Source organism: Pelophylax lessonae (genome assembly GCF_965119305.1).
Source record: "Pelophylax lessonae genome assembly, chromosome: 4".
NCBI lineage: Eukaryota > Metazoa > Chordata > Amphibia > Anura > Ranidae > Pelophylax > Pelophylax lessonae.
Window position 1 is genome coordinate 637,044,416 of NC_138771.1, and position 12,171 is coordinate 637,056,586.

At 44.8% G+C, this 12,171-nt stretch overlaps 1 protein-coding gene and 1 long non-coding RNA gene across 2 annotated transcripts in view; both read left to right on the forward strand.

Annotated features, from left to right (window-relative positions):
• The window catches only part of LOC309552384, an 879,384-nt gene that overhangs the window by 189,140 nt on the left and 678,073 nt on the right, over positions 1–12,171 (forward strand). The gene's annotated exons all lie outside the window — the stretch shown is intronic.
• Positions 1,219–10,875, forward strand: LOC309554716 (zona pellucida sperm-binding protein 3-like; the record flags this gene model as incomplete). The annotated part of the gene is made up of 8 exons (XM_082256420.1): positions 1,219–1,704; positions 2,376–2,488; positions 4,582–4,685; positions 4,756–4,933; positions 5,004–5,124; positions 5,217–5,308; positions 8,317–8,456; positions 10,646–10,875. The coding sequence occupies 8 exons, from the start codon at positions 1,219–1,221 to the stop codon at positions 10,873–10,875; spliced, it is 1,464 nt and encodes a 487-aa protein (XP_082112546.1).

Genomic DNA, 12,171 nt, shown 5'->3' on the forward strand with positions numbered 1-12,171 from the left:
GCGGCTTTGTTTACATTAGCCGTCTGCCTTTTTCCCTCTCCACGGGGAGATCGCGAGTGACCGGCGGACATCGGGTCCGCCGGTCACACGCACGGACTTCTTAGGGAACGAGCGGGGGCGGGGGCCCCCTAGAGGCTCACAGGCTAGTGACGTAGTCCTACGTCACTTTGCCTGTACGGGGCTGACCACCGCCGTAAATAGTCGTGCAGCGGTCGGCAAGTGGTTAAAGCGGTTGTATCACCATTTTGATCATGTTTCTTTAAATTAATAATAGCAGGCTATTGTATTTTTTGCTATTTTTTATGCTCCTCTTACCCGCCTCCTTTTCAAGAAATTGTTGTTTTTTTTTTAATAACGTCACCTGCGCAAGCGCCGTTATTTTTTGTTTTCCGGCTAGCTTAGGCTGCCGGAAAAATGCTGAGTCTATGCCAAGGCTGTTTCATTTCCTTCTGTCAGAGTCAGTCCCAAGATCCCACAAGACTCCTTCCCCATTGACATGCTATGGACATGTGGTTTCATTGTCTGAGTTTACTACCACTTTAAGTTACCAAAAGTTGCGCCGACTTTGTAATGCAACTTTGATGCAACTTTGGATGGGTGCAACTTAGATATGACTTTGGCTTTGACCAGTGATAATGGACAACTGTTGCACACAAGTTGCATTGTATAACATTTAGGTAGGACATTCAAGCAACTTCTGAGGGTTAACATTGAAGTCTATGGCCCTCAAGTTGCATGAAAGTCGGACCAAAGTAGTGCATGAACTACTTTGAAGTTGCTGCAACTTTAAGTTGCGCTTTTATGAATGGTTATCATTGGAAAAAATAGGGAGCGACTTGTCATGCAACTTTGATATCCAAAGTTGCATTACAAGTCGCACAAGTTTGAATTGAGCCTTACCTGGCTACACAACATTTAATCATATACAATTAGTATTGTTCAATTTCCTTTAGATTTATGTAATGCAATGGCCTGCCTGGATGCATATAAATAGAAAGTGTTTAGGTGTGTTCTCATAGTATATGGGTTTTGTAAATCTAAAGGAAAATTATACCAGAAAGTTGTATAATGTGTAGCCTTCTTTAGCTCTGTGCTAAGTGAGGCAGCCATTTGGGTGTGGTGATGATTTGCCCCAGCTGGGGGTATTAGTGACTGGTGGGAGGGGTATAAAAGGCAGCTCTTTCTTCCTCCTTTATTGTATTTTCTCTTGTAAGCAGGATGGGTCTAGGAGTGAGGGCTTATGGCAGGTGGATGTTTCTTCTGGCCCTGGTTTATGGGCCAGGCTTTGGATGTGCTGGAGATGGCATGAGACACAGGCGCCAGTCAGACTGGTGGAGGAATTACCAACGGGCTGTACCTGGCCAGAGCCAGGGGTCTTCTAGAGGAGTTTCCCGGGGAGGTAATGAGCCTGTGTATGGGTTTGGGGCTTCTAGAGGTGGTGCTCAGTGGGGTTCACCTGGTGGACGTGCTATTGGGAGGCCCCGCCAGCAGCCCCCACCTGTAAGTTCTGCTAGTTCCCCTGTCAGTGTCCAGTGTGAAGAGGACAGCATGGTGGTCAATGTCATGGTGGATTTTTATGGGACTGGAAAGCTAGTGAAACCTTCTGATCTGAGCCTGGGACCCCAAGGCTGCAAGCCGAACACCCAAAGTGCTGACCATGTTATCTTCCAGATTAGCCTCCAGGATTGTGGCAACACTGTGCAGGTAATCCCCCCCCCCCCCCCCCTACATGCTAACGTTTACACTTAAAGGAATTTTACATTGTTTTTTCATTTATACTTCTCTTGAGATGTAATGGAGTAATTAGAGAGGGACCACTGGCCCTCGTTCCCATGTACACCAAAGGTAACAAAAATGAGGGGAAAATAATAAAAACCCTAAACTTGTTGCTCAATTTAACTTGTTGCTGACCTTTTTCCTTTTTGTTTCAGGGCTGCTAAAGTATGGCCCATTAGCTTTAGGACTTTTATATTCTGCTGACTGCTAGGAGCTGTTACTTTGTGATTAGTATCTCCCTTAGCTCCTCCCACATCGGCTACATAAAATGTTAATGTTCAGCCAGCAGATTAACTAGGCTCTTCTTAGAGGGGGCTACAATATGTAAGGGAGCTGTGCTATGGAGTTGATACTTTCTAGAAAAAGTCCAATAAAAATGCATCTGCGTTTTTTAAGTTGCATCAGGGTTTAAAGAACCTGACACCATTTCAGAGGACCTGTACAAAATAGTCCTTTAAAAAGGCTGTCCAGGGTTGCTGACCTGATAAGATTCAAAAACCTGTTTCCTTAGCATGATGGCTAGTCTATGAAAGTGGAGATAAATGGATGTCTCATGAGTGCTGCAGTGTATTTGTAATGTTCTGCTCTTATGTACACAGATGATGCAAGACTGGGTGATCTATGTTACCAACCTGACCTACAGCCCAACCTCTTCCATTCCAATCATCAGAACCAACCCAGCTGTGGTTCCTATAATGTGCTACTACTACAGGTGAGTCTACACTAGGGGGCGTGATGCAGGTCTAACAATGCATCTTTACTAATCTCTAGACAAACCTTTCACCAGAAACAGTACACCTGTCATGTTTTTTGCTTCTGTCCTGTTCAAGAGATTTCCCTTCACATAGTGTTCTGTAGGCACAATGGAGCAAGAATCTCTCCACTGGAACAAGCGTCCATTTGGATAGCCGCCTATGCCTCTTGGGTGACACCCTGAAAATGTTTGGGTTTTGTCTGAGGGTGGTCACTAATCTTAAGGATACAGACAGCAAAAACCTTAAAGTATAACTAAAGGCAAGACTTTTTGTTTTGCATAGTCTAGAGAGATTATAACCCCTGTCAATTATTGCAGGTGTGCTCCCATTGGGGAGATTCACTCTTTACCTCCAAAAGCAAAAAAAATCAAAATTTTTGGATGTCCAAGAAAAGTAAGAGGGAAATCTTCCAGTTGGGACACTAGTTCTGGTTATCTGGGTGTCCCTAAGGAATTCCCTAATTTGCAGGGATTTCCTTTTACTTCCTGTTTGGCTATGGGACAGGAAGTGAAGGGAAATTTCTGCAATGGCACAGATGGAGGAAAAATTGATGGGGGTTGTAACCATCCCTTGCTCTATCAAAAATGAGAAGTTTTGCCCGTAGTTCTACTTTAAGGGCCCATTCATGCTTGTACGACTCCAATTGCACCCAATTTGGAGTACTACTTGGCTACTACTCTGACTTTATACAATGCAACTTGTGTGCAGGAGTTGTCCATTAGAACATGCAACGTCTAAGGGTTAATATTGAAGTCTATGGCCCTAATTTGCCTGAAAGTCAGACCAAGTAGTGCATGAACTACTTTGAAATTGCTGCAACTAATTGTGCAGATATAAATGGTTATAATTGGAAAACATGGGGAACAACTTGTGATGTCCAAACTTGCTTAAGTGTGAATGGAGCCTTCAGCCCATTAAGCTGATGCATGCAGTGCACCACAATTAAGATGTTATATTGGTAGCCCATTTTCTATATGGGTCCTAAAGCCTTTGCTTTTAGTACTAAGGAACTACCTGTTTACTACATTAATTACAACCTAGCACCTCCTATTGCAGTAATTGCCAATACCTTCTATTGCTAGAGTGGTGGTGGGAGGATTAGCATTGACAATCATGGAATACCTTTTGAAGGGAAGGGGCATCTATTTTCTCCACTGCTGGTGATATGTTTTGGGCAGGGGGGCCCATTCCTTTATGACCTCCTCGATCAGGGGCAGAATCTGGATGCCAGTGTTTTGGTGGCAATCTTGGGTCAGTCAATTTAGGACCCTTGGTTTGGTGCATATTTCCCATGTGGATAGTTAGGACAGGTCACCTGTCTGTCCCCGACAGTGCTTGGCATCTGGGAGGGGTTCCAGAAAAGTAGGGGAAGTGCAGGGGCATGCCATCCATACTTGGGTGTAGCCAGGCCAAATTCAGCCCCCTCAAGACATATGTTGGGCTGAGACCTACAGCTATTACTCGCTGTACATCCTGTTGCATTGCCAGTTGGGTTATCTTCCCACAAGGTTTATGCATTACTGAACTACTTCAATACAGTTCTGATTTCTGCACTGGGTTCTTGAGTTTACTGCCACTGCACCTACCACAAGTCTCTTCATAGCTTTAGACCCCATGGTGAAGATGATAGTGTTCAGTTGTCTGTCTGGCATGTATCCATGTTCCTTGTTGAAAGAGTTGATCATGTTGTCAATCCTAGTCTGAAAACTAGGAATTAAGGGAATCTGGGGACAAATTTAATGAATATTGTTCACTTTAACTTGGAGGCACAGGCTTCAGGGATGTTGTACTGAATCTGGCATTCTATTGTAAGATGCTGCCCAGCAAAAGGAGTAAAGCAGTCTTTACTATTGTCCTTCATGCTAATTGTCAGTAACTTGCTAGATTGTCGTCCTGATAAATGACAAGCTGCCAATGACAGCTACCATATTGCTATTTGAATATTTTCCTTTGTAAAGTGGCACTTGCCATTAAAATGGTTAATATCTACCTGTGAAATTGACATGGTTGCACTTCTAGCTCATTTACATCCATTCTGTCCTCTGTATAGGCATGCCAATGTGAGCAGCAAAGCCATTGAGCCAACGTGGGTTCCATTCAGCAGCACAGTGACCTCAGAGGAGAGGCTGTCCTTCTCCTTGAGGCTAATGACTGGTGAGTTGAGTAAGTAAGATTAGGGGGGAATGTCTGAACTTTATAATCTAACCCCCTGTTATGTCTATAGTGGACTGGAGTGGCCCTAGAAGTTCTCCCATCTACCAGCTTGGAGACATCCTCTACATAGAGGCCTCTGTGGACACTCAGAACCATGTTGGACTGATCCTGTACATTGACCAATGTGTGGCCACCATATCACCTGATCCCACCTCTGCTCCTAGTTATGACATCATTGCAAACAATGGGTATGTCTTTAGTGAGGGGGGGGGGGAGGGTTTCCTTAATGACCCCACTCTAACTGACTATTCTCTGCAGGTGTCTAGTAGATGGAATACAAGATGACTCCTCTTCAGCTTTCATCAACCCAAGGGTTGAGCTAGACAAGCTACAATTCACAGTGGATGCTTTCCGATTCCTAGGAAATTATGCATCTCTGGTGAGGCCTAGTTGAATTGTTCAATAGATGGATGCCTTGTGTAAGAACAGATTAATACTAATTTCTAATCCATTCACTATTTCCTAATCCAGATCTACATAACCTGTTACCTGAGAGCTGCTGCAGCCACCCAGATCCCTGATGCCATGACCAAGGCCTGTTCCTATAGCAAAGCTACACAAAGGTGAGATTGTAATTAAATGGTTTCCTGATTTCCATTCAAACACACCCCCATCGAGACGAAAACCTGGAGGTTTTCATGGATAAATGTAAAATGGTGTACAGGCTGCATCTGCTGTGTTGGTTTTTCCATACTATTTACATTAATTCTGGCTGTTCAGAAACCTCCATGGACCTGGTCTTCTCAACCTACGCCTGAGAGCCTTCAGTGTTGGTATGATTTGTATTATGGGTATGGTGCCATACATCTGCTTGTTGGGACCAGACACCTAGGTGCACTTCCAACAAGAAGATATGAGCTGTGATGACACCTGGTATCCAGTTGGTCACCATCTAATATTGCTTTCTAGAACGACATAGTTGGTATATTGGGTACCTGGTAAGTCCATATCAGAAAAGACTTGATATTTAACAAAGGCAGTTTCTTTTATCAGACAGCAAGAAATCCCCATGCTGTTAATCTGCCATGTGTGCCCAGCCACTGCACACCAGGCCTAGTCTGACACTTCTCACACAAACTTTTTTTCTTTTTTTTTTTTTTTTTTTTTGTGGGAAAATTTCTTAAACAACCCCCCCACCCAACATAGGGGCTCTAAATAAAATGGCGGGTGTTTGCGTATTTCCTCAGCAGACACCAAAAATCATGCCAAGTTTGGTAAGAGCATATTGTGCACACTTGTGGAACACCAAACAGTATAAGAATTTACAGGTTATTAGTCTAGTTATTCAGGCCTAGTGCTAGAATCTCTTGTGTATGGTGAAACAGTTTACATATGCATGCCCAACTTTTATATATGGTCGCCTTTGTTCTTCAGGTGCTTATTTTTTTTTTTTTTTTAATGGGGGGGGGGGGGGGAATATATTAACTTATCAATTGTGATGTCTGGCCCTTCTGACTGCATGGGCAAACTGATGTCAGACTTGACCAACTGATGTCAGACTTGACCAACTGATGTCAGACTTGACCAACTGATGTCAGACTTGACCAACTGATGTCAGACTTGACCAACTGATGTCAGACTTGACCAACTGATGTCAGACTTGACCAACTGATGTCAGACTTGACCAACTGATGTCAGACTTGACCAACTGATGTCAGACTTGACCAACTGATGTCAGACTTGACCAACTGATGTCAGACTTGACCAACTGATGTCAGACTTGACCAACTGATGTCAGACTTGACCAACTGATGTCAGACTTGACCAACTGATGTCAGACTTGACCAACTGATGTCAGACTTGACCAACTGATGTCAGACTTGACCAACTGATGTCAGACTTGACCAACTGATGTCAGACTTGACCAACTGATGTCAGACTTGACCAACTGATGTCAGACTTGACCAACTGATGTCAGACTTGACCAACTGATGTCAGACTTGACCAACTGATGTCAGACTTGACCAACTGATGTCAGACTTGACCAACTGATGTCAGACTTGACCAACTGATGTCAGACTTGACCAACTGATGTCAGACTTGACCAACTGATGTCAGACTTGACCAACTGATGTCAGACTTGACCAACTGATGTCAGACTTGACCAACTGATGTCAGACTTGACCAACTGATGTCAGACTTGACCAACTGATGTCAGACTTGACCAACTGATGTCAGACTTGACCAACTGATGTCAGACTTGACCAACTGATGTCAGACTTGACCAACTGATGTCAGACTTTAGCTCTTTGAGCAGACGCTTTTAAGGGCAGAGTAAACCGAGATCAATGTGATGGATGCTTTCACAGGCCAGTAACTGGAAGTGACAAGTACTTGGTTCTGTTTTCTTAGACAATAGGCTAGACTTTCTGGTACCCAGTCATCACTATGGTAAGCCAGTGGAACTGCCGGCTTCACTCCTGGGCTCTCTGGTGAGATGGGAGAGTGGTGGTGGGAGGTCCCCAGTCTGCCACATGTAAAAGCAATCCAGCGGCTTTTTAGTTGCTCTTTTATTTTTCTTAAAACATCACCAGCTGAAGAAAATCGGGCCTGGTATACTATTACAGGTATGTCCTTTTGGGAGAAGGAGCTAGGTTTTTAAAGGGTAGACTAAATCCCACACTGTAGTGATCTTCAAGAGTTCCAGCCCACCCCAAAAATTACAGCTACCAATAACTGTAGCTGCTGACTTTTTTACTATTCGAATACTGTCCAGGCATTCAGCAGTTTCCTGTTCCAAGCAAATTCTTAAACTGGCTCTTGGGTGCTGCTGCCACCATCTTGGCAAAGGGGAAACAAGTAGTGAAGCTTTGTAGCTCCAGTTTCGGTGCATGCATGAATCGCACTGCACTCTGAATGGGCCTGGCTGTGGGGGGGAAGGAGAAGCTGAACTTCTGCCTTTCACCACCACAGCAAACTGAGCCAGGAGTGGGTACCTGTCAAAACCAGGTTCCTGCAAAAGGTGCCAAATGTGGCAGGAGGCAGATAAGCTTCTCCTTTTGGGTGAAAGTGCACTTTAGCTGCTGGTACGAATGAGCTCAAGTTGTCTTGCTCTAACAAGGTAACCTATACTCTGCAGCTTTTTTTTTTTTTTTTTTTCATCAGAACTTTTTTTTTCATCAGAACTTGTAAGTGATTACAAGTTATCTCAATCCATTCGGTTTTAAATAGAAATTAGGCAGAAATGTGTGTGTATAAACATTATCCATAACTATTAAGTGATCCCATTCCCTCTGTTCTCAGTTGCATAAGAGCTGGGGGGATGAGCAGCAACAGTACACTGAGCTTCCCAGTAAATGGCTGTGCAGGAGAGGTGTCCGGACAAATCTAAACATTGGAGAGTGGGCTGAGTCCTAACGCGGCTAGAGAACTAATCAGTGTGCTCTCCTGCTTGGCATGGTCAGTTTTTATTAAAGCAGAGGGACTGGCAGAACACCAGAGATTTTACACAAAGGAAGCAATGCAAAGAACACTTTCATACAAGTATATGGTATAGCCAGAATGACATTTTGGGGTAACATCTCAAATGTAGGCACTGTTCAGACCATTACTGTTGTACTGTCTCCTCTAGCTGGTCTGCAGTTGAGGGCCCCAGCAATATCTGCCAGTGTTGTGGTACAGGCACCTGCAACAACCCTACTAGTCTGCTTCCAGGAGGAAGCAGACGACATGGAAGACCAAGAGCATTTGGGAAAAGAGAAGCTTTGGATGGTGAGAGTTTTTACTTGATATGATATATACTGTTTGTATGTAATGGTATGGCTGTAGGTGAGATGAGATTGTTTTATGTAAAAAGGAAAGGTTCTTCAGTGAGCACATGTAAAAAGTTGTGTCAAAGATGCATGGCAATACTTTTCCATTTAGGTTATCTGCTCTAGAGGGTCCTAGATTAAACTAATGAGGTTAGATTGCTACTAGATTACATTGCACTTCATTTCCCTTCTACCTAAAGCAATAAGCTTCTTTGACAGTGAGGAAGGAAGGGTTAGAACCACCAGGTGGCCTCCGCTAGAAGACTTGCCCTGGTGGTCTATTAGAGAGCTGAAACTGAGAAGGGAACCTGTTGGCACAGGAATAGTGAAGGTATCAGGAGTCCTGATACCTTCACTCTATTCCTGTGCCAACAGGATTCAGGACATCCCTTTGAACAGCTCCTCTAGGAACTACAATCTCAATGGGATGCTTTATTGTTTTTGGGTCTTGGCTTTGAAGTATTGCCTAATAAGACCTTGTAGAGTTAGATCTTGTTTTATGGTCCTAGTAATACGGAAAGTGGGGCAGCTGTAAGAGCTTCAAGGGACATGGGTGGCACCACAAGGTCAAGACTAGAACCCTGATGTCTGTATTGCTTGTGCCACCAGGTGAGTCTGTTCTGTCCTTGCCTAATTAGAATGAGAGCTTTAAAAGGCTCAGTTGGTAAAAACCCAGGGGTTATAACCAACCTTGGTCCCAGTAGCGGAACTATCAGGGTCGCAACGGTCGCGGTTGCGACCGGGCCCTGGAGTTCCGCTACCTGAGGGGGGCCTGCCAGCCCCTGTTTTCTTGCCGCGGCGTGAGGGGGCCCGTCCGTCCGCCTGATAATAGCTAGTGGTGGCTCAGTGAGTGAGAGACTAGGCTGGATGCCGCCTTGCGCCTTCCCCTATCGTTGTGGGGGCGGAGAGGTACAGGCATGTCATGTGTGCAGTCAGAGTCAGTGTACTGTAAAGCAATCTACGAGTACCTGCATTTTGTGCATCCTGCTGCTGTGCTGCCTGCACCGCCCTCAGCCCTGCCTATCCTCCAATCCGAGAGATGGCTGATGCAGTGAGGCAGCAGGGGTGGACAGTCACTGAAAGTCAGCTGACCAGCTGACACCAATAGAGTGCAGGGGGAGGAGGAGTTCCTCCCTCTGCCAGACGAGTGTGAAGGGATCAATGCTGTGTCTGCCTGAGCCTGAGTGACTGACTGCTAATCGTAAGTGAACTTCAACTTGCCTTCCCAAACTCCACCCTTGCTGGCTTACTGCCTCTTAATGATCCCATCCCATGCCTGGCACAGAACAGATCTCATCCTCTACAACAGAGCTTTTGGGGGTGTAGGGATGAGATCTGCGGTGGTGGGGGGATGGGATCAGTAAGACAGAGGTAGTGGTGACACCACATCCCACCCCTCCTCCACCCCCCCACCATTGCCCCCACTGATCCCTCTCTACCATCAACCCTTCACCACTGCCATTGATCCCACCCCCTCCAATCCATCACCCCCTCTCATAACCGCCATTGATCCCACCATCCACCCACCCCCCCTCACCATCGCCGCCACTAATCTCACCCCCCCTTCACCACCTCTGATCCCACACCCCTCCCCACCACCATTACTGCCCCTGATCCCACACCCCTCCCCACCACCACCATTACCGCCCCTGATCCTACACCCCTCACCACCACCATTACCGCCCCTGATCCCACATCGCTCCCCACCACCATTACTGCCCCTGATCCCACACCCCTCACCACCATTACCACCCCTGATCGCACACCCCTCCCCACCACCATTACCGCCCCTGATCCCACACCCCTCACCACCATTACCGTTCCCTTTTCCCACACCCCTTGCCACCACCATTACCGCCCCTGATCCCACACCCCTCACCAGAAACAGAAATGTTTTACTTTGTTATATTGCAAAAAAAAAATAGGGTCAAAAACATGCTTTTTCGGGGGGGGCCCTTCATGATTTCTTGCACCGGGGCCCTGAGAAATCTAGTTACGCCTCTGCTTGGTCCCTAATCTGTCCACTAGATAAGAATTTGGGGTCTATAATGGGTGGGAACTCTTGGACACTTGTGCAAAACTGAATTGAGTTTCTACAGAAATGTGTCATGGCCTCCCAACTTTTTTTTTTTTTTTTTTTCTCTACAGAACCCCACACAGAAGAGGGACAAACTGTGACCACTCTGGGACCTCTGCTTGTAATTGGGCCCAAACAAAGGGATGTTTCAGCTGCAGTGATGAAGGAAGATTCTGCTTCTGTGGAGCTCTGGGTGTGGGTGGCTGTTGGATGTATCGGTCTTCTTGTTGCCCTAGTGTGTGCAGTGTTCATTGGGAAATCTCTGAAAAAACCACAGTATGTGCTGTCTGTGCAAGAATAAAAAATCTCATTTAAATCAGTATTGCTTTTCATTAATAGGTGACCTAATGTTGCTTTGTTATAGGATTAGGATTTAATGAGGTTGGTTTTAAAAAAAAAAAAAAAAAAAAAAAAAAAAAAAACCCTCCAAGTGTATTGGAGGAACTTTGTTTTTTTTTTTTTTTTTTTTAAAACCAAAGTTCCTCCAATACACTTGGAGGGTTTTTTTTTTTTTTTTTTACCACTTCAGGCTAGAGCCATAAGGGCACTGTGATGGATATCAAGGATAAAGATGACCAACTTTGACTTTGGACACATCTTTTGTGGTCTGGGTCCCTGTAAGGGAGACCTTTCCCTTGCTACTAACTAGGACAAAAGTAAGGATCTCTGAAGTGGGGTTGCCTGAAATTCTCCTAGCTAGTGAGTCTTCTAAATGTTTCATCTAAAATGTAGTTGGTCGCAGTTCTGCCTTAGAACAAGTTAGCTGCATGACTGGCATGTATAATGCATGCAGCCCTAAAGTTTTTGTCCCCAAGTGCTAGTTCACACATGCGATGTAGGAAGCCTGCAGATGCACTGGGTTCCCACACCACACTTGATTTGTGGGCTGTTAACACTGCCATATGCAAACTGCTGGAGGTGTCAATAGTTAACACCCCCCCAATCAGTTTGCATAGAGTGCGCAAACTGTCAATTCAGACACAATTGGATTGCATAGGTGTGAACAACCATGTGATCCGATTCTGCTTCGGACCAAAAAGTTCTGTGCAACTTTGGTCCAAATGTGATGCGAATTCAGCCATTACAATAACCAGGTTATTCCCTCACAGCACATGGAAACCAGGTTATTCCCTACAAGGGATGGGCTGAACGATCCCCTGTTTGGGTCGCGCCTGAACTTACGAAAGTTGCAAAAGTTTGGAACTGAATAACTAGCCCCGTTAAAGTCTATAGGACCCAAACTGGAAAAATCCAAGTGCCCACTTTGAAAACTTATATTGGGCATACTATATATATATATATATATATATATATATATATATATATATATATATATAGGGGGTCTAGGTACTGCCCAGGGAGACAAGTTTGTAAAACATTTTTATTTTAAAGGAGCAGTGATTTACTGAATCTTAAAGTGATGAAAGCATAAAAATGAGAGCATTTCTTTCAATATGGGGGGGGTGGTTCCCTTACACTGCCTGTAGAGTGGCACATCTGTAGGGTATATAGAAACTGCTGCAGCAATTATTGCCTTAATAAAGCCAAATAAATTACATTTTTTTTTTTTTCCCTGCAAGTTTTGTAAACACTTTGG